This window comes from Punica granatum, chromosome 6 (assembly GCF_007655135.1).
Source record: "Punica granatum isolate Tunisia-2019 chromosome 6, ASM765513v2, whole genome shotgun sequence".
Taxonomy (NCBI): domain Eukaryota; kingdom Viridiplantae; phylum Streptophyta; class Magnoliopsida; order Myrtales; family Lythraceae; genus Punica; species Punica granatum.
The window spans coordinates 2,775,750-2,799,992 of record NC_045132.1 but is presented as its reverse complement, the minus strand read 5'-3'; the positions used below and the strand labels follow the sequence as shown (position 1 = coordinate 2,799,992).

At 34.9% G+C, this 24,243-nt stretch overlaps 1 protein-coding gene across 3 annotated transcripts; it reads left to right on the top strand.

Moving 5' to 3' along the window:
• The first annotated feature begins 15,682 nt into the window (after positions 1–15,682).
• On the top strand, positions 15,683–18,216 carry LOC116210727 (ethylene-responsive transcription factor RAP2-12-like). 3 transcript variants are annotated; one of them, XR_004157552.1, is made up of 3 exons: positions 15,683–16,129; positions 16,878–17,826; positions 17,963–18,216. XR_004157552.1 is itself a non-coding variant. In XM_031544748.1 (2 exons), exons 1-2 carry the CDS (start codon positions 15,844–15,846, stop codon positions 17,774–17,776), a joined length of 1,185 nt encoding a protein of 394 aa, XP_031400608.1. In that variant the 5' UTR covers positions 15,683–15,843; the 3' UTR covers positions 17,777–17,937. The 3 variants fall into 3 exon arrangements, 1 of the variants encoding a protein (XP_031400608.1); XR_004157551.1 differs by having other exon boundaries at positions 16,878–17,830; XM_031544748.1 differs by lacking the exon at positions 17,963–18,216 and having other exon boundaries at positions 16,878–17,937.
• The last annotated feature ends 6,027 nt before the right edge of the window (positions 18,217–24,243 follow it).

Genomic DNA, 24,243 nt, shown 5'->3' with positions numbered 1-24,243 from the left:
ATGTAAAATATCCATCGGGCCTATAAGTGATTGGGCGCATCTCCAGTCCCAGCTCGTAATTAGTTCTTGAGGGCGGGTGTTCAAGTTCACGTGGCATGTGTAGGTGAAGTGTCAAAGTCACACGTTGTCACGTGAGGGCGGATGTTGAGAGTTAAGTCCCACATCGAAAATATAAAAGGAATTCCACAAGTTTAGAAGAGATTGTGTACCACAACCTATCAGCTTGAGCTTTTAAGTGGATATGGGCCCGAGCCCGTATAAGCTCAATAAAAATTTAATATGGTATCAGAGCTTAGGTTACGCGTATGAGTGCCTACGCGCGTGTGCGCACCCACACCATGCCGGGCCCAGTATGTCGAGTGCAGCCAAGAGTACGCCTCGTGTTAGTGTCCCCCCTTGCCCGAGCATGGAAGATGAGCCCGGCTCGAAGTCAATTATTGAGGACGGGTGTTTAAGGGCACGTGACAAATGTGTAGGCAGAAATAGACCACACGTTGCACGTGATAGCGGATGTTGAGGAGTAAAATGTGATAAATCTCACATCGGAAAAGAAAAGGAAAATCCATGGGTTAATAAATGACTTGAGTATCATTACTTATCAGCTTGAGCTTTTAAGTGGAAATGGATCCAAGCTCGTTTAAGCCTAATGAAAATTTAATACAAACCTCTCCCACAGCTCAACCGAGGGACCGCCAGCTCACAGTCACTCTCCTTCCTTCCCTCTTCCTTTCCTCTATGCTACTGCCATATTGCTCTTCTCCGCCTCCTTTCGAACCGAAACAACCGAAGGTGCTCTAGCTTCTTGGGCCTCCTCAGCCATTGCTGCTGCTCCCCCCAAAGCTCCCTGAGCTAAGCGTTGCTACCACCATCCGAGCTCCTAAGCTCTGCTCTGCTGCTGCCATGCCATTACCACTAGACGCCCTTCATTTTTATTTTATTTTATAGTTTCTGCTGCTTCTTCACGGGATTTCTATCTCCCCCCTAATGCCCTCTCTCGGCCCCAACCAGTGGGATCTTCAGCATGGTCCCCATGCCCTGTCGATCATCACAGTGGCAACATTTCCCCGCCTCCCTCCGCTCGTAGACGAACTCCAAGCTAAGTTTCTTCGTCCCTTTTCTGATCTGTTCTGTCTGTCTTTGCTCGTCTCTGTTCTGCTGCTTTCTTCCTTTTCCTTGTAGGTTCCTAAGCTCCTGAACAGCACAGCTCGAGCACAACTCCAAACCCATGGCAACCCAGCTTCGAGCTCCCACTTGTCAGGACCTTCTGCACTTGAACAGCAGCAGCGCTTCTCTTCACCCTTTAAAACCGATATCACTGAAGTATTGCAGCCTCCTGAGCGTCCTGAAGGCTACGGGCCTTGCCCTCTCCTCCTCAGTCCTAAGCTTCTTCTGCAGAGACAGCTACTTCGTCGTTTTCATCACCCCAGCCCGACCTTCTGCTTCCCCGTGTCGTTTAACTGTCCACCTCCAAGTTCCCGAAGTTTCTTAGTCGCAGCCATTGCCCCTTTGCACCACCTAAACCCACTGCCGCTACCTCTCGAGCTCCTTGAGCTCCCCTACAACTGTTATATGAGCTGTGGCTGAGCTTCTCCTCAAGCTCCGAAGCTCCTGGTTGATTGACCAACTGTTGTACTGCCCCTCCTGCAGGTTCTTGCCATTGCTGCTTGTTGGTTATGAGCCTTGACGACCTCAGCAACTGCTCTTCCCGAGTCCCAAAGCTAAGCCTTCAACTGCTTTGTTATTTTCCTACTCTTTCTCTCGACTTTTTTTTTTCTTTTCTCTTTTGTTTTGTTGTGTCACGTTGCTTTTCTTTGGTTCACTTGTAGCATTTTCTTTTCAATGCAGTCCCTTACAGCTCTAATGAAGCTCTGGACAACCCTGTTTCGAGAGATTTCCCGAAGCTCACGTAATTTCCTCGAAATTAACTCGGGAGAGGTATAAAATTCCGAACTTAGTGAGACGTTTAGGGCTCCACTTGTTGATTAATTCGACAATCGTGATGATATTGTGAAGTTGTTGTTTTGATTTAAAAATAAATAAATAAAACAAACATGAACCAGCATTAATACAAGCTCAATATTTAAAGACTGGAATGTGTAATAAAAAACTTGATATGAGCATGAACTTGATGTTTTTTTTTAAGAATTGGGCTAAAAATTGTTTGTTTGAAGGGAGAATGAACTCACACGAATTAATTTCATGCTCACTCGGTTTTAAAAGAATAAAATCGATTAAACGCACTGAAATCGACTTAATTAATCACTCGGACGTAAAACCGACAAATTAAATTTTAGTGTGATCTTTTTTTATTATATTCATGTGCTTTGGAATGTTTTAATGCATTTTTAATTAAAATCTTGCACGAATCGGTTTAATCACGTAAACTCGGCGCTTAATGCACAATTTGTCTATATTCATTTGTTTTCTTTATCAGTTTTTATAATTTTTTGTATCTATTTTATCACGGTTCGAGTCTGAGCTCATAGGACACGATGCACATGGGGTCTAATGCCCCTCCATTGTCGATCACGGGCCAACGCCCCCACACACCGAGCGCGCGCGATCCGAGTGCGATATGAGATCTCGCCTTGAGTCATTGTCTCGACCCGTTTAGTATCCACGTGGAGGATAACTTGGGTTAGGACATGTGAAACGAGGTTAGACAATTACTCGGGAGCTCGACCAGTCCCACGGCTATCTCGAGGACCATCCTGTCCTTTTGAAACCCGTCAGGTCGGTCGGACCCGATCTCCGGCTCTTTTGAGCCCGCGTCGCTTTAATTTCTGTTTCGGTCATTTAAACCACACGGTGAGCACGAGCGAAATATTGGCCGAACGTGAGTCGATTGGAATTCATTTGTTGTAATTTGTATTTATTTGAGAGTATATTGTGAGGTATTTATTTTTATATTTATGTAATGATCCCAGTCGGCGAGCGTGGAGTCTAAGAGTCGGAATCGATCAACTCGGTTTACGAGTCCCCTAGACGAGCGAGACCACACGAGTCACGGGCCCGGTCCACACGGTGAACCAGCCATCACGATCTAGTTAGCCAAGATGCAAGGACGGTGGACCGGTCCCTTAACTTGTGAATTCGCTTTTCTCTCAGCCTCTTAAATCGAACCGATTGCTTCTACGAATCTACGGTGTCAAAACGAGCGACATAAGTGCAACATAATTCACGCGGTAAATGAAATAAAGCGGCAAACTCTAGACAAATAGAGTACTGAAATGGCGTGCGGGATATAAGCCCGCATATAATAGAACCCCCGGATTTGAAATTTTCGGTTTCGCAATACCAATGCCTTAGCAACTAGGTGTATCCCATACCCCTAAGGCCTGGGTAACTTGTCGGCCCTCGATTTTTAGGTCGTAAAATGGCAAGTGGCGACTTCTTCTCACCCGTGTTTGTCACGCGTCCTCACGGGAAGGTGGACACTCTCAATTCGTGCTATAACGCACGCATGCGGACCCCGACAAGACGAAATTCGGGTTCGCACAAGTTAATTAATACATAATCAGTGAAGACATGTTAATTTGAAATTTTTTAGAGAATATAAGAAGAAATAAAAATAAGGTACAAAAACAAAACGAAAAAGAATCAAAATTAATTTGCGGGTGAACTTGGAAAAAGGACACGTGTCCTTGTCTGAGCTTAAGACTACGGTATACAAATTTTTTTTACATATATTAAAGATCAAAGAGATTCGAGCCCGTGACATCCATTTTAAAATAATAATAGTGGCCAATCCAATTATAACAAGGCTCCTTATTTGTCTAAATTTACAATTTCCGCCACCTATTTATTATACTTTTGTCACATTTTTTACATTTTAAATGAACCATTTTTTTATTTTTAACTCTCATTTTAGATATTTTCAAATAACTAGATATTTATTCCAATAAATATTTTTATGAGAAAAATATGTACATATTTTTTTCCAAAAGAAGTTTTGGATAGACTTTCGTTTGAAATCCCATTGGGAAAGAATAAAAATTATAGTGCACTTGCATGTGATTTTTTTTTTATGATTAATTTTAACCATGTACTATGTCTGATTTCATTGCTGAATAATGAATTATAAGAGATGAAAAAAAAAAAATTACGGCTTGCAGTAAGTCGAGAAAGATAAGGGTGATCTTTCAGGTATCATAGATATCGATTTGCGATATAGCATAGCATGAAAATGTAATTCAGCAAAAATAAAATAAATAAATAAATAGCATGACAATGTATATCTCAATCAACATCTTTCCTAACTCAAGGAGATTGTCAAGCTTTTTATGTATCTGTATCTCATAATAGATTCATGGATAAATCAATGTGAGTGAGGGGCATGCCGAGAAAATATTAGATGGATAAAACACAAGAAAGTAGCATGAGTAATTTTCAATCAAATATCAAGTAATAAAATGTAAAATATGGGTTTTGCAGAACAATATGCCTAACCTTATTGGAAGATACCATAGTGTGATATCAATCATGTAATATTTTCTTTGGTATGCCGATGATCTCAATGTCAATCGTGAGAAACTAGGAAAAGTAAAACTAATTCATTGGTCTACATGAATGTTAGGCCAGATAATAAGGGGCCCGATGAATAATCTTCCAAAGTTAAATCCAAAGGCAACAAATTTTGAAATGATCATCCTACCAATAATCTAAAAGTTTAATCATATCGAATATATTTATGGCTAATTAAAATCAAATTACTCAAACACTAAAATAAATACTTTGCCATGGCCCGTGCCAATATAAATACTTTCCTCATGCCACATATATGGAAGGATGACCGAAAAATTTCTCGATTTAATGACTTGCAGCGGATAAACACAAGTAGTGTGAGACCAATGAAATCGAGCCCACTTGCTCTGAGTCCTCTCGTTCATCAAGATCAGATCAAGCATAGCCATCAGATTGGTTAGCCCAGAAGGCTCGACAAGGCTGGCCCCCCACTAATTATTAATTTATTTCTTTTTTTTTTGTCAAAAATCTATATTTTTAAATTTGTCCAACTCTATCCATCTATAGTTCAGGAGAACATAGTGATATGTATAGATATTGCCAAGACTAATATATGAAATATCTATTTATATTTATATGTAAGTTTATTAATTTTGACTCCTGTCAGCGGGAGCTCTTCGCATAAGCATCTAGAGCCATTCCGCAACTTCTCATCATTGTCCCTTCGAGTCTCTCTTTTTCAGTCATGAATTAGTCCTATGTAATTGCAATAATTAGAATAGTCTTTCATCGATACACTCTCCTTGGTTCAAGAGAGTATTTCTAGAGAAAAGACATATTCCGAGACATAATTAATTTGTAAAAAAAAATTAAAAATTAAAATGCAAGCTTCCACGCACTGGACTAGTTAAAGGTAATGTCAGAGACCCCGTTTCTTAAATAGGACTGGCGGATAGATTATGCTAAAGATTCGACTATATCCTAGCATTGATCAGGTAAATTACAATCAAACGTGTGCAGGATGATGAGTAATGCACAGTGTTAAATATATACTCGAGGATTCACATAAATATCGAATCATATATAGATTATATATTCCAATCCCAGGTATCATCCTCATCCCAACAAGTTTTTGAAATATCTGAAAAACATATATATGCTAGTCTCAAGACCTATCTTAGGCAATGGAGAGGCAAAATCGGGGCGATTACCGCCCAATTTGGCTTCTCTTTGTGATTTTAGGCCACTGCAGGAGTGGATCAACGTCCAACCGAAGCTCCTGAGAAATCGTCAATGGGTCATTGGAACAAGATACGAGCTTATCACATAGCATAAGCAATAGTCTTTAAGAATGGATATATAATTTAGTAAGCAAGTGATTATATATTAAAAAGAATAGGATATGTGGGGATGGAAACATTGAACAATTTGGCAACTTGCCCAAGGCTGAGTGTATGTTACTAGTTCAATGGAAAAGAACCAAGTGGATAATATCTTAAAGTGATTCCTAGCTATAGATGATTATTTTTCGATAATGGCCTAGCATGAAAGCAACACTGGCCCGAAGTCCAATACCACGATACCATTGTTAGTTTTCTCATACCATCCCTTCGAAGTGTCAAACGGCAAATTTAATTTATTTTATCTCACAACGACTGAAGTAATCAATACGTTAATCTCTATCCTTAAAAACTTTGGTTCAACTCCTCCCGTTTGTATTTATATGCTAAAGAAGCGGCATGTACCTATCCTGCAGACTTTGCGAAGCCAATTTGTTTATAATAGCTATTACCTAAAAAAAATGTTTATAATATAAATTTAGAACATATGTAGAAAATATATGCGTTAGTTGGTTTCCATGTACTAAAAGGAATTGTTAGTCCTCATAGTACCGCCAAAAGAAATTATTATATTGTACCATCAATTAGGGCTCTTAATTTTTGTCTTGGTTGATGAAGTTGATTTTGCAGACCAATTCCACAGCGAAACATTTTAGTGGGAAATAGCTAAGAACGGCCAAGTGCTTCATCATGATTTGATTGATGGAAATTCAACTAGGAGAAAGCCCAAAATTTACAAGGTTTGAACCATAAGGGTGACTTATATTTTTATGGACCTTACTAATGCATTGATTTTCTGGTAAAGTAAGCCACTTTAGCACGAAGTGCCCGCCCCAGGATCTTGTCTCTTCCATGGTCATTTTCAACATGGTTATAACCGACATAGAAGAAACGTTTCATTGATATTATCGACTTTCGGTCACGAGGTCTACTAATTATTTTGTAGATTATATTACTTGATTAAGTAAAGCAAATGCCAGTAAGATTGCATGAGAATATAGGAATGAAGATTCGAGGATTCAAGATGGTTGCAACAGCCTGTGGAGGCTATTTTTCCTGCTAAAATTTCTTTTAAAAAAATATCTCTAATATTCGAAAATTTAACGAGTTTCAAATCCAATTCGAATATGATTAATCTATTTAAGAGTAAAACTTGTTCCAATTATATATTTTATTCATTTAAATAATCAAACATGATATTTTATTTAAGAATACTTAAGAGAATCAAACCTCAAATCATTTAAATTAATACATATTTGTTTGAGTTAAAAATTAGTTCCTTCTTGTCCGGTTAAAGCATATATATTCTTCCAATAATAATTTCACAGAAATATTACCGGTAGTGGCCATTCAATTATATTGGAACAAGTTGGGTAATTATTGAATTTGAAACATGTAACTTGGCCCAAAAATTAATTAAAAAACCACAAATTTCCAACTAAAAAAAATTGCACGTCAAAAGAGATGGAGTTGAAGAGAGAGAGAAAGACGTGTTGATCTTGAAGAATGGGATCAAACTCAAGAAGGTACCCAAAGGGAGGGAAAACATAAAATAAACAAAAACTTAATGAGGAAACCGACCTCCTCGGACCAATTTGAGGCACTGCAGAAAAACTCGTTTTTCCAAACCTTATATTACCAAAAAAAAAAAAAAGAGATCAAGTGATTCAGTATTTATTTACCATGAATAAGATATTATATTCGAGTCTTATAAATGAAAAAAAATCAATAAAATTTTACTCTCTAGATCAATTCGATTCAAATGGAATTAGTTGCGTGACGGCTTGGCTTCCAAAACCGGAGTTCACACCGAAGTAGCAACTGAGCTTTGAGTTTGTTATCGGTCCTGTAATTTTGTTGTTGCTTAGTTTTACTAAATTCAATTTCTTTTTAAAGTACTCATCTTTTTGTTAGCAACATAAACAATATGACAATATAAATATCAAGAAAGGCTCGTATTGCCAGAAAATAGAAAAGCCTATCTTATGGTGAACGCAAATTCTCACGGTAATGATTCTGGTTTGAAGTTAAATTATTTATACAACTTCTATAAGATTAAAACAAGATTTATATTTATCCGTGTTTTATGAAATTTATCTTTTCTAATAAATAGAATTACGATTTTCAAGTACCTAAAATGGATACAAGGTCCTTAGCGAAAAATTACAAGGATAAGGGATATTGACGGGATTCTAAAATGCAAATTACATTACGAAAAACAAAGGCTAAAAAATCCATATAAAAAAGGAGCACATAGATTTTATATAGTAATATATATTTTCACCTGACAACTTAAAAATTTTACATTCTAATTTCGTGATGGCACTATTCATACTATTTTATTAACTTTTTCACTTTTATATGCTAAATTTATCAGCCCATTATAATTGAAAAGTGAAAGGAGCACACACAAGTAGGAATAATTATAAAATAATAACGTATAGATCTTATTTCCTCTTGCAAAATTTAATGATTCATAGCTGAAATTAGCAAGAAAATATTGATCAATCTATTAAGTTTTTGTAATCTCAGTCTCCTAATATCCTCACATCGATACCAATCTAGTTTTTTCACATCCGATGGATTTGGCTTGGTGATGGAATATCGAAACTCCCTTACTAAAGTCCCATGTTCGGCTCTTTCGTGAAGCAATAGAGAAGACATATCCCCTCTCACGCCATTTTCATGATCTATGTAGCGGACTCACCTGTCCCTGAACCCTGACCTCTGTAGAATGTCTTGGTATATCGTGAAATTAATAAGTTGAAACCCAAATATTTTCGTTAAAATAGTAATAATAATATAATAAAGAAAAAGAGCGAAGGCAAATCCTTTCCTCTTAATATTTATCCTTCAATCGTACAGCTATCAAGTGGGCCCCTTTCAAATTTTGGTTTGTCTCAATTTATTAATTTATTTAACTTATTACGAAAAGATAACGTATCTTAGCCACGCACACTCGCGCCTGATAATTAAAATATTTTAGATTAAATATTTAATAAAATTACTCGTACATTTTTTATTAGATATTAATAGTGTGTTTGGTTTTAGAGTTGAATTGAGTTAAATTTTGATTTTAATTGGATTGTAATGATTGTATTGTTGAATTATGAGAAAAAATGTGAAAAAGTAATGAATAGTTGAGAGATTTTAATATTAAAAATTGAATTGAGTATAATAGAGTTGTATGTGAATTTATGTATGGACCCACCTTTTTTATTTTAAATTGTTAATTTTTATTGTGTAGCGAATATAGTTAAAATTTTAAAATTTAATTGCGAAATCAAACGGGATATAAGAATTCCATTTGGATCAACATTAATTTTTAGGAGTTCTATTTAGTTGGACTAGATCTTGTAAAAAATATTTAATTATTATTTATCATTATATGCTCTTGTCTTTTTTTGATATATATATATATATTTTTTTATAAATCATTATATGGTCTTGTCGTGTTCCTTATCTCTCTCCCCAATTTCCTAATTCACGGTGGGTTCCGGTGCATGAACCTCTCCCTCTCCACTCCCTTTTGTTTGTTTTCTTTCTGACCCTTTTCCGAGTTTTTATATATTTATTTATTAAACGCTTCCTTCCACCTCATTAGATTTTTCACGTGGCCCTCTCCTTATATTGTCCTTATCCTTTACAGTTATTTACCATTCTGCCATCCACGCTGGTCCCAGATGTATTCAACGGCTCCGACCATTCTCAGATAGTTCCACCGTTGACTTAACGCCACGGAAACTAAGTTCAGACCCGTGCCCTGGCGGCCGTGCAAAAAAATAAAAAATAAAATAAAATTGAGCTTATTCAATTTTTATGAAAAATATTTTAATTTATTTAGATATATTTTCTTCAGATTTTTTTATGATATTTGAATTTTAGGGACAAATGTTTTAATTTATTCAACTTTAAAAAATTAAAAATTTTCAAGAAATATTTAATATCTATTCAAAAATAAAAAAGTTTGCATTATTTTTTAATACATTAATTAATTATAATAATTATGATGGAGTAATTGAAAAATCACTCAATCACGAGCTGAGAGTTTATAAATGGTGGCGGGAATATAATATACGTGAAAAGGAATTTAGTTGACGGAAATGAATTGATATAATGTATGTGAAGAGACAAATAATCACTAATTGAGGGTTTCCAAATGGAATTGTTTCGGAAGTACTTTTATGCTTTTATAATAGATTTTGCAATTTTTGCCCTGTTTAGCTAAACAAAGATTTTATTTATTTATTTATTTATTATTGTAGTTTTCACGTTAAATAAAATTTTATGGGTATATCAAATACCATATATCATAAATCAATTGATATTAAACACATCAGGACAAGTGATTATAAATTTATGACATAATATTATTTACAAAATAATTTTTTTATCAAGTTCTTTGATTTAATGACACATGCCGCAATTGTTACACACGTCTCGCTAGAAAAAGGAGGTAATAAAATGACACATGTTCTTGAATTTAGTGATAATTTCTGACCGCATGAGACTTTTACGGCCCATTTGTTTTCAGGATTACAATCACAAAAACTTTAACTTTAACTTTAACTCAACCCACTACATAACAAAAATACACATTTCTCAAGTCAACTTTAACTTTAACTCAACACACTATACAACATTTGTCATTTTCCACAATCAAAATCAAAGTTACTTTAACTCTGAAACCAAACGCCTCATTAGCCTTCGTTTTAATCAAAAAAACTTCTTGACCATTACAAAAGTTAAACGTGCCGTAAACTTTGCCAACTTTCTCTGGTCAGAGTCTTCATATGGCCAACAACACCATGTTATTGTCAAAAGTCTATGCTTCGTTACTCGCAAAGGCATAGCCTTTCAACAAAACATGAACTTCGTGTTAAATGCAACATTTTATAGTCCTTCCCGCCGAATACATTTATGGACAAAGAAAAATGATTATTTACCCATTAAGAAAAATTCCCGACCCACTAATTAAAGATTTCACACGATAACACCATATTTGGTAGATACGAATAGAAATCAATAGAATGGAATCAATAATAAAAAATGCGACTACTTTGTATAGTTGCTCCTGTCCCATACATTTACATTTATACACATCACACTTACACTTTTCAATAGGGGAAAAAGAGTTCCACAGTACCCACAGTGAAAAAAAAGAGTTCCACAGTGACTTAACGTGGAAAATCAATAAAATTATTTCATTATACAAATTCAAGGCCTAGTACCCAAGTGTTTATAATCTTATTTATTCATTTGACATGATTTTATGGGTGTTTATTTACACCACCAGTCGAAATAAGATCACAAAATTTTTTCTCAATTAATATATACGTAGAGTTCTAGGAATTCAATTCTAAAAAAAAAAATCAAAAAAAGAGTTCTGGGAATTCCTAACAATAACAATTACAGCTACATTAGCAAAAATAAGGAAAAGAAAAATTTGAAGTAGCCAATTTGAAACAAATTATGAGCTGATATATTATGATCTTTCCCAAAATAAAAAAAGAAAGGTTGTACCAAATATATATAAATAATAAAAAAGGAACAGTAGAAAACCTAGGCAAAGTAGGAATAAGAAAAATTATACTAAACAAAATAAAGGAATACGAATTTTTTTTTGAAAAATTAAATTATGTCAAACCAGTAAGTAAGATTAATATATATGCTGCTTGCTGCAACTTCTTTAGTTGTTGTGGTGTAGTCTGAGAGATGTTAGTTGTTTTTATCCTTTGCAGCTTCGGATCGGGTAGTCTTGTGATTTGCAGTTGCTTTGCTGCTTAATTATTTGGATAAATTTCGATTACACACTCTATAATTTATGAATGATTCCTTTCAAAATTAGCCACGCGCTACTCTTCTTTTCACTGATTTTTATTGTCTTTTTTCTTAAATTGAATCAGAAATCAGGTCACGAATCGATTTGTACAATTCCTTAACATAGATTCAAGTGGCAAAAAAAATATTCTCTCGATACCATGTCTGCAAAAGGAGAAATGATGTGTGGCTAATTTTTAAAAGGAGATGTGTCACTTACCATTTCATAAATTACAAATGGTGAAATTTATTCTAATTATTTTACAACATTCTTTTTTTCCCGTATAAACTTATCAAACATTGACAAAAGATTTAATAACAAAGTTCTTAATTAGATTATTGCACCTTACATAGGGATTCCGGCTTGTAGATGGATACAACCTACCTCCAATTCTGCATGATAATGTGCAAGGTCGACGCGATATCGCACACTCAAAAGTGATACTTGGTAGTGAAACTATCGGGCGTTAGATATAAATTTTAGATCACCTCTTTGCATAATTAATTTGGAATTTGGGATGACAAAATTAACTTCAAATAAGCCAATGTCCGCATGATACACGGATGATAAAGACTAGTTCTAGACTAAAAAAAAAAACTCTGATGAGTATTCTAAAATTATCACCCACCTTCATCATCATCATTGTTATAATCAGCACAGGGAGAAGATAATTAAGGACAACGATGAAGATAGATAGCTACTGATTAGGAACAACGCCAGCTTCAATAGACTAATTTTCACCAGAAAATTAATTATGGTGTGATTACCATATTCGAGAAAAAGATAGGTGACTCAGCACCACCAGTCAAGTCCGATTAAGCTCCTTACGTGATTTGGTAACCTGTCCCTAGAAGGAACTCTAGCCTTACTGTAATTAATTAATAAGAATTATAAATTCGAGACCTTTCTTTAACCTTCCACTAAGCTTATCTACATTAATTACTACTTTCTTTTTTTGATGAGTAATTACTACTGGTCTTCAGTTATCTATGTATTTATTTATTTATTTATTTGCTAATATAACTATTTCTTTTGATAAGTTTGTAAATAATAACTGGCTAGGTATGCATCCAGAAAGGGAAAAAAAAATAGCTATGTATTACTGCAGGGTGCGCACGCTTCGAGGTCGTCGAATGATAGGCAAAATAAACTAACATTAAACCATTCCATATGAATCCGATCCGTCTGCTCATACAACTGAAAAGTATCCAAATAGGGTCTTGACTCTATTTATGATCCTCGGCCCTTTTCTTTTGTCATACTTGCTACACCTCGAAATTTGATGTTTAATGTATCTCCACTATGCACTTAGCATAAAAACTGCCCGATGAAATGTAATCAATAATGAAAATAAAAAAAGAAATTATATTACAAGTGACCAGTATGTTAAACTTTGCAAGGTTTAAGTTGCACCGTTAAAACTAGTTTAGTGACACATACAATGTACGAATTTCATTTTTTAATACAAGATGTAAAAATGTTTTTCAGGCAATATGTTGATATTTCACATATATTTCATCATTTTCATTATTTATAAAACATACATCGATACGTAAAATTAATAATAAGAATATCTAATACTTTTAATTCCAATAAATATATCAATCCAATTATGCAATTTCTACCTCATTATGTCGTAGTAAGTTTTTAAATAAGTTGATATGCTAATTTGTAAGTTTTTATTAACTCCTTTTATTCCTTATATTTTTTAATATAGTAAACAAAAGCTTAAAATATTTCCAATAATTTATAATAATAATAATAATAATAATAATAATCTTTAAATACTATTAGTTATCTTTAAATCACCAATATCGATAATCTAAGCGCTAATAATACTTATTATAACTTATAGGTATAATCTATATATATTTTTATATATATATATATATATATATATATATTTTATCGGAACACCTCACTGCATTTTGTCATGTGCTATCATTGGGTTCTCATATCACAGTTTTAGTATTAAGTTACAATTTAATTAGAAAATGACCCATAAATAAAAAATATGAACTACTCAAACAATTAAATATAAGTAAAGAATATAAATATATCAATTCTTACCCTAGGAAAAATAATATCACCCTGAAAATTAAAAGAATACCAAACAATTATTTATTTTCTTAATAAAATAACGTACATGATGTATTGAACTGATAGTGGATATTAAGAGATAATATATAAATACATAACTATCAACAGGAAAAAATTTCATTTGTACATTATGATATATACACACATATTCTATTAGTAGTTTTATAATTTATCTATATGTGATTAACAAAATTTCTTACTCATTACTTACAAATATTTGATATATTATTAATGTATACTTTATAAATATACTATTTCTACTTTACCAAAAAAAAAAGTTTCTTTTGGGAGACAATTATTTTTATTAAAAATTTTATATGAAACTAATTGATAGGATTTTCTTTTTCTTCAACGTGTTAAGATATATAATCTTAATTAAAAATGTAAAGATACATAAGTAATTCATCAATCTATTTAGTATAACAATCATTACTTTTTAACTAGATTGGGAACTTTGTTATATTTAATTTAAATCATTGGTCTTGATTTATTTGTATATAATATGCATTAATTCGTAAAAGAACCCATTTGTCAATCTAAATAACAACTTTATAATCACTATTAGATTTTAAATAAAAATTTAATTTCTATAAAATCAAAACATAAACTGGACAATATTTGATAACATTCCATGAGATTATCAAATGAAAATTTACTCAAGCAAAACAAAAAACAAATCCTATACAATGTATGGGCTCATAGGCTAGTTATCCTTTATATATATATATATATATATATATATTAAATTCTATCATAGAGATTGGTAAAAGAGAAAAAAAAATTAAATGGCTTGGCTAAATCCTCCAAATGAATGATCTTGATTGTCATACTGTGAGCCACAAGCAGTTAAGGCTTTGTTTCGTTTTTGAATCAAAAGTTTATTATGCCAAACTCAACTATATTCTTCTTCAAATTCAATATTACAATCATTACTATTTTGTCTCTTTATCTTAATTTAATAATATTATCTCATTCATACCTCTTCATAACCATTTTTATAATCAATTTTTTAAAAATAAATTCTCTGTCGACTTTCACACACATAAATATATATATTCATCAATCTATATATTTATCAAAACTTATAATAATTATTATTTTTATTCCTTAAAGTAGAGTAGAGTTGAATTGAATCGAAATCAATTTTCAACTAAAAAATCAAATACAAGCCAAGTGTTTGGAAAGCATACTACGAAAGATTGCCTCTGGCTTAGCTATCATCTTGAATATTCTCATAATAGCTTTTGGGAGCATGAGTTGTAATTTCATCAATATAAAAAGATTATTATCTATTATGTGAGACTATTTATATGATACAACTTTTAGAAGAATTCAACATTTTCAAATATTAAAGTGCAATAATCTAAAGGCTAAATTCGGCAATTGAATAATCACTACGAATTTTTTTATATATATTTTTTGCGCATAAAGTTATCATTATCACATTATTAATGAAATTATATATTGATGGAAAATATTATCAACTTAAATAACTTTCCTATAATTCTCCTAATTTAGGTATTTCCATGTCACATGAAATGTCCCCCGAATGTTCCATGGCCGTCCAATTGCAATTGCGTATGCAACTTGAACAGATTCCCATCTTCAATGTCTTCCCTTTCTTGGTCCAAATGAGAAAAAAGAAAAGAGGAAATAAAAATCTAACAATTATATTTCCTTCCCAAAAAAGAAAAAAGAAATAAAAAATGTTAAAAAGAGAAAGCAGTGCCAGAATGATGTCAAAGAAGTGTGGGCCCACACGTGTACCCCATGCCGACCTGCAGCCTCGAAGGCGCCAGGCGGGCCCCATCGGATCCCAATCCCCCGTAAAACCCACGCACCACCAGGGGCATCATCGTACCGCAGAAAGTTAAACCCGTAATTACCACCCGAGGGCAGGGGCATCTAAGTAATTCAGGTCACTCCCATTTGCAGTTAAAATACAAATGACAACACTCCACCCACCAGACGAGACCATTAAATTGGGAGAAAGGAAGAAGAAAAACCTCAAGATTAACATTTTGTCCGCAAACCCTCCGAACAGATCAATCAATCAATCAATCGTTCCGAATCTCTGCAAAATCTTTCGGCGAAATCCATCCTGATTGAGCGCTCGCAATGTGTGGAGGAGCCATCATCTCCGACTTCATCCCCACCGCAAGGTCCCGCCGGCCGACGTCGGACTTCCGGTGGCCCGATCTGAGGAAGAACAAGAAGTCGTCCGGCTCAGGCAAGCCCAGGCACCCCCGGAGGTCCGACGTCATCGACCTCGACGATGACATCGAGGCCGACTTCCAGGAGTTCAAGGGCGACTCCGATTTCGACGAGGATTTCGATTTCGGGGACGAAGTCGATGTCAAGCCCTTCGCTTTCTTCGCCGCCCCCAAGTCTCGCCCCTCTACCGGTAATCTCTTATATTCTAGGGTCTTGCTTCTGAGCTGATCGGTGTCTCAAATTGAAATGGCAGGGGTTGTTGTGATGATCATTTTGGATAAATTGTTGATCCTGCTCGTCGTTTGTGGCATTGTTGAGTTTGTGATGGGAGTTTTTCCTGCTGATGTTGTGTTTTAGCTCTTCTTTGATGGTTGGGGCTTGGGCTGAAAAGTTGTAGCATGTTGATGGGTTGTTCTTGGTAAATTTCTGTCCTTTTAATTGGGCAAAACTTTTGGGTGGATGGAGATTGTTGATATGATATCGGTTAATTGTAAATTAACAAGTAATTAGTATTAGTTGTGGAGATGTGATTGTGATTTCGGGAGAAGATCCCCTTTGAACCTAAGTTTGCGACTTCCTTACCAAAAAGTTTTAGATCTCTAGGCCGATTGAGTCATCGTTCAAGTTTAGAGAAGAATATTCCCTTTCCAGCGCCAAATCAGGATATTGTATTTGCAGGAAAGGTCTGTTCTTGCTTTGTCAGTGATTTGATCCACCGGTTCCAGGTCGATATTTTTTTTCCCGTGGCTTGGCAATTTTAGTCTCCCTTTTTTCTTCTTTGTTAATATGCACTTTTGTTTCGGTGAATACCTTTTCTATTTTTTGACATGGGGAATTGCTGGAAACACGGGTTGATAATTCTGTATTGAATTTGAGTTTTCATAAATTGTTTCTTTGTGATGTGTCTGATTATTATTTCCATTTTCCAATCATTGCAGGCTCTGTGAAGCCCAAATCTGTGGAATTCAATGGCCAAGCTGAGAAATCTGCCAAGAGGAAGAGGAAGAACCAGTATAGGGGGATTAGGCAGCGTCCGTGGGGTAAATGGGCTGCTGAAATACGTGATCCGAGAAAAGGTGTCCGGGTCTGGCTCGGAACCTTTAACACTGCTGAAGAAGCAGCCAGAGCTTATGATGCTGAAGCTCGAAGGATTCGTGGCAAGAAAGCTAAGGTGAATTTCCCCGAGGATGCTCCTAACTCCTCGTCAAAGCGTACAGCTAAGTCAAACCCACCGAAGCCGATGCCCAAAATGAATCTGGACAATGTTCAGCCGAATATGAACCAGAGTTTCAACGGTCTTCTGAACAGTTCAGATGATGATTACTACAACTCTGCGGGTTTCTTGGAGGAAAAGCCCCCAGTGAATCAGTTTGCGTATATGGACTCCTTCAACTCTGGTGGGGCTGATGAGCTTAAATCCTTTGCTCCCTCTGAAAATGCTCCACTGTACTTCAATTCTGATCAGGGTAGCAACTCCTTTGACTGCTCCGACTTTGGGTGGGGAGAAAATGGTTCCAAAACTCCCGATGTATCCTCCATCCTTTCAGCTACTTTGGAAGTAGATGAGTCTCAGTATGAGGAATCCAACCCAAAGAAAAAGCTCAAGCCCAGCTCTGAGGAGGTTGTCCTGGACCAGGAAAGCGCTGCAAAGACTTTGTCTGACGAGCTCTCGGCATTTGATTCTCAGATTAAGTACTTCCAGATGCCTTACCTTGAGGGAGGCTGGGATGCTCCGATTGAAACCTTATTTAACGGGGACACGACTCAAGATGGCGGGAATGCTGTGGACCTCTGGACCTTCGACGACCTGCCTTCGATGGTGGGGGGTGTCTTCTGAGCTCTCCCGGACTCTTTGTGCTCGCTCGTTTTATGTAAATAAGGCTACATGTTAGTAAGTTCTATCTCTGTCTGCCTACTTTTAGTATGCGTTCCTAATAATAATGCTTTGAGTTGTTCTGCATTACCGTGGGATATGAAAAGAGAGATTTGTTCCCAGAATTCCTAATACTTCAATCGGTTTCAGGGATGATGTGAGGACTTTCATGGGGAAGGCATCAAACGATTGAACATGTTTAAGCCTTTGGGATGATGGAGCGTGTTTGTTTTTTTTTTCCTGTCGGAAATGCTACGAGCAATGCAATTGCAAGTAGCCTTTGGTACCTGTTTAGGTTTCATTACAAGCTGCGAGACATAAGATATATAAGATTTTGAACAAAAAGGAAAACTTCTCCTTGTATTGATGATGATTTGTGTGTGATGTAATTGCTGATTACTTGATCTCTTGGTCTGCTCCTGCCATGCTCTAGGGCCCTACAACTCTGTCTATTCACAACCCTTTAGAATTGCTTTTGATCCCTGGGGAAGACGGCATTCGCTCAATTCACGTGTCATGTTTGGTACGAAGAAATGCTATTCCGAATCCGTTTCCGAACCTAAACCTAGCCTACTCGAAAATCGGCATGTAGTCAAAAAGGGTTTTCTTCTTGAATCAAAGGGGAGGAGGCAATGTTTGATTGTTTGTGGTGGTTGGCTGGCCTAATTTGGGGTTAGGTAGGGGGAATGAGTGTAAATTGTAATTGAGCAAAAATAATGAAATTGAAGAATAGGGGGCAGGTGGGGCCCATCTTTGAGATTTCATCGTTTGGCGAGCTGCGTTGGGAACAACGGGATTTCGCTTAGGAAGGTGAGCCAAGGAAGCAGAGAACGTACGTATATGAGCAAGCAGAGAACGTGCATTGTTGGTCCACGTATTGTAGAGGATACGATTTCCTTGAAAACTAGACAATGCTCGGGCGGTTGTGATTTTTTTATTAATAAATAAAATTTTTCTATGATTTATTGTGTTTATAATTTATATATTAGTAGATGTAATATTGATTGAGAATATAGATTTTTTATTATTATGTGTTATTCTTTTAATTGAAACTTTAAAATTTATTTTTAATATATTTGTATAGATGATTTTATTTATTTGTCATAGAAATTTATTCAAAAACAATATGCGGCATAATGTTAAATCTAATACTTAACATATGAATAGTTATATTAAATAATACATATTTCGCGTATTGATATTATACAAATATGATAATTTGTACATTTTGTAATAATATGAGTTATATATTTGCAATTCTTATCATAAAAGTTCCATACTCTTAATAACATATTAGACACAATATATTTATCACTTTACAAGAGCTTAGAAGGGGGAGCTCCTGATCCGGTCTCCCTCTCGGCGATCATCTAGTCCCTCAGCGTTATTTTTTCAAGGTTTAATTAATTAATTAATTTTATTTTAATTTCTCATTTTTCTTCTACATTTTAAATAATTTTTATTTACAACCACTGATAAATTACCACGTATGCAAAATTAACGTTGTCAAGTCCACATTAAAAATGTCTTTTTTCAAAAATAAAATATGAGAAAAAGCATAGTAAAAAGCATCGTAAAAATAAGAAAAATTGGATGGAAAGTTTTTGAATACAAGAAAATTGATCTAACTAATCATGTTTCAATCACTACAATACTAATAAATTTATACTCATCTTTCACATTTTTTATTTTTTTTATTAACTACTTTCGATGGGTTATTAAATTAAAGAAGATGAATGAAAAGACACTCAACCGGGAGTTAAAAAATTACTCAAAAATCCTATGCGACAGACTTACATCATACGAACAGAGGCTTCTCATCGCACAGGCTCGATGAGCTTACTTTAAATACCTATAATATAGTAATAGATGCTATGGTGTTCTTAAGGTACCGTGCCATTATACTTAATAACCGGTAGATCGCTCTAGGAAGAGAGTAAGGGAGAGAGCGAGAGCAATCCTTTGTCCAGGGCATGGAGGTTGCGCGTAAAAGCATCGGGTTAGGGTTTGTTAGGCTCGGTTTGAAAGTAATACTGCTGATGGGAAAAATGGTAACGATTTGATTCTAAGCAAGATGATTAAATAATAAAGCCATACTAAGCTAGATAACAATTTGATTCTAAGCTAGATGATTAAATAATAAGGCCATACTAAGCTGTGTCACTTGTGCGTCGCTGGGGCTTTGAGAGTTGCATCAATATTTCTATTTTCAAAATCACGATCAAAAGTATAATAAGCCTTAAATGATCTCACCAAATTTAAGTGAATGAACTTTACTTGTATATAGGCATTCAATTCATTTCATGATCGCAGTCAAATCAAAGTTCGAGTGGGAGATTAGTCTCTATCTATAAGATGATCTAATATTGCATTTCACCTAAAAAAATGAGGACATTTCTAGTATGATAAATAAAAAAAAGGCTATTTAAATTAATGACTTACACAAATAAATAAAGAAACTATTAAAAATATTAATTTAAAATTAATAAATAAATGGACGCAGTGTGTATGAACTTTACTTATGGCCCATGAGCATTAAGTGGTCATAGCCAAGATCAAGGTTTAAGTAGAGATTAGTTTAAATTAATTTGTTGGCGTAACATTACGTTTCACCGAGAACAAGATTAGGATATTTCTAATGGCACTAATAGAAAGAGACTACATTTCACTGAGAATAAAATTAAAACATTTCTAATGACACGAATAGAAAGAGATTATTTAAATTAATGTCTCATTGGAATGAACTAATTTTTTTTATTTAAATAAAAAGCTTAAAAAATTAAAATCTGAAAAGAGTGTTGCGAGTGGGTGAAATGACCCGTTCGCTACCAAAGGTTCAAATGGGAGTTAGAATCACTATCTGTATAAATTTAGTGGGATGGATTTGAGAGAAAAATAGGATTTTGAAAATCCTAATCTAATATTTGGAGGCGATGGGACTGGGATTTTATTGATGAGTTAATCTCTGCTCGGGGAATGGGCTTAGAACATTATAATAGTATTTTATTCAAAAGGACAATAATATCCCTGTAACTACATTGAAGTTATGAAAGTTACCATCGTAATAGGTGAAGAGAAGAGGGGGTTGGAGTAACCCAACTCCAGTCACCACCATCCCAAATTCGTCCATCTCTCTACTCAGAGAGGGGGGGGATTGAGATTGGGCTTGCGATGGCCGGATGCAACAAAAATTGAATTTGCCCTTGGTCATAGAGGTCACGTGCGACCTCGATTGAGATTGTGGTGGTCAGCGTTTGTGTTCCCATTACCCCACACTCACTCTTCAGAAGAACAAAATGACTGCAGGGGGCGAATCACCAATAATTTTTTAATTCACCGTTGACCTCGTCGGAGTGGTGGTGGTCGGTGTCTAGCCCTACTGGGCCTCGGCCCCTCTCCTCAAATCTTTTTCAGTGTCCTTTATTTTTATTTGACAATTGTTTTTAATTTTACAAAATATTTGTTTTATGTGTACTAAAATCTTTTCAGCTTTATGTCCTAATCTCAATCTTTGTAATGTACTAAATAATTAATAGGAATATTGCAAACTCAGGGATAGCATATTCCGTTCCAATTCCATCCCGATCCTATATCATGTCAAATCCTGTCTATCAAACGCAACATCCAGCATATGTGCAAAAAGGCATTGCAATAGGAGAGGATCCTGGTCTCAAAGAAGGCGTCCTGCTTCAATTGCTTGGCATTATAATCCAGTTAATTGATTTGGTAAGTCTGACATGGATTTGACCCGACTAGTTCTTTCCGTTATCGGGTCGGTTAGTAATCTAACAACAAACCAGGCGCATCGGATATTCCTATAAGATTGAGCGAGAGATGACTTATGAATTTGATCATTCAATTTTCCTTTAACTTGAACTGTCAAAATTAAATGGTGATAATCTTCTAATACAAGTCATCGTATGGCACGTTCTAGGCGTTGCAGGAAGCAGTCTCGATTAGATGCAGTCAATCACAAGTGTTTTCATTTTCTTTTTCCATATTTTCATGGACTTCTTTTTCCATATTTTAGTCGTAGATTTTTCATGCTTTATTTTATTTTATTTTTTATTTTGACCAGGGATATTTTTGATGCATTGAACTTGCTAACTCCTCTACATTAGTCTTTATATATAAGTTTGGCATTCAAAACTCAACTGATCTCGACGGAAAAATTCCTCCAGGAAACTGAGGCATGATACGTTCAACCAAACACATCGTTGAAGATTTCATCCAATTGCGAAGTACATATGGACCCACCTTGGTCGTTAATCGGTACGGTCCTACCTATCCAATCTCAACCAATCGTAGACTGGTGCTGTCCCACCTTGAATATTGATCGATACCAATTAAGAATCTTGTATTATAATGGAACTGAGATCTTTCTGAGCTTAATAAGGGCAGGGTCTAGAAACACTCTACAAAGGAACTGAGACCTTCGGATATTGATCGATGCCAAGACTCTCGCACCGACTCCACTCTAATCAGTGCTGATGTTTTTGCATCATCTGGTGGCCGCCTTGAGGGACTGTCTTGCCAAACTTTGGCAGCAAAAACGGATGTCGGTAGACGATACAGATTCGTCACCCCGAAACGCTAAGTAAATGTACACTGGAGTCACTCGGGTTAGCGAGTATAACCACAATCTCTCCATTACATAGCTGATGTAGGATCAGGGAAGTGACATTAAATTAGTCATGTGTTATGCTCTGGAGAGTACAATCGGAATTTTTACTCCAAAAGGCATAAGTAAATTTCCCTATTAACTATTCCATTTTCAATTACCTCTTAGTCCTTTCCTTTAATTTTTTTTGGGTAAAATTTCTTTTAATTCTTTTGAACACGATAATAAAAAAGAATCTTATAATTTCCATACTTTGTCCAATGATTATTTAATACTAAATTGTGTATTCGTATTACGTGCGAAATTAAACTATATAGACACACAATTACACGTGCACAATATTCATGTAATAGTCTTTTTTTGGTAAGTTTTTTTAAGTCGTCATGTATCTAAACTCATCATTTGTAAATGGCCGCGACAACATTTATTTATTTTGGTAAGATGGTTTCTTTTTTAATTATGTACAGTTTAATTGATTTGGAAAAAGAAAGTAAACCCTAAATACATGAGAGCGAAAAAAAAAGAAAGGAAAACAGAAACTCAAGAAAACGTGGCCTTCATTGGTGGTGGATGAGAGAGGTGAGAAGAAATTACATAAACGATTGTATCCTTGTAATTTCAATGACTTTTATACAATTATCTTATTCATGGGTTAAAAGTAGGGGTGTAATGGACCTTTTATAAATATTGTAATTGTAGGGACTAGGGAGATACCAAGTTCACTCTTTATAGAGTAATCATATAGATATATACACTTATCTTGGTCTGGTAATACGAAGTTCCAAATTCGATTATTATGTTGAGATTGCGTGTACTTTTTAACTAGTTATTACGATTTTTATTTCGTCCCACGGCCTATTTGTAATCGATAATATATATATAGAGTTATTGAATATTTGACAGCCCAAGCCAGGCCTACAAAGTGAATCCTTGATCCAATTGGACTCTTGGGCGGCTTTTAGTTGGATCGGTGGTCCATCTCCTTTGGAACCTGAACTGTGACAGGGTAGACTACTCTGGATCCAATCCAGCAGTGACAATCTAATACTATATATCTATCTTCAATAACTATTATGGATACTTTAATTTAGACTCCTAAGCATCGTGCGATGAGAGACTTTCATTCGTTTAATAAGAGCATGCCACATAAACGTCTTGGGTAAATTATAGCTCCATGATTGATTGTCTCTTTTATTCTCCTTTTTGAATGCCTATATAAAATTTTATCAAATTTATTGAAAATCAAACAATCTTATTAAAATCTCCACAATCCATCTCTCACTACATATATTAGTTTAGCCTCTTGCAAATAGGGACGGACCCAAGATTTTGGTCGAGGGAGGCAAGCCTTTAGGGGGGACAAATGGGAAATCGACTTTGTTGGGAGGGGGGCAAATATAAGTAATTTTTCTAAAAATGGAAGAAAATATGCCATTTTCCATATAACATCAAAATTTTAGTGGATGATTGTCACCCTCAGCCCCCTCGATCTGTCCCTACTTGCAACGAGAAAGCATGTCATCATTCAATTAATAATTTTTTTGGTGACAAACACAATTTTTTCGGTGACGATGTCTTTAATTGAGAGAAATATATAAGCATAAACAAGTGAAATTTAATAAAATATAAATATATAAATTATACGCATACACGGGTCTTTTGAGACAATACTTTAAAGTAAACTAATAAGAACATATACAAAATTTACGCCTTTATAAATCTTCACGTTATGATAATCTATTCATATTTTCATCATTAGTACGATTACATATAGAGATATGCAAAGATTCAAATAATCAATATATATAAT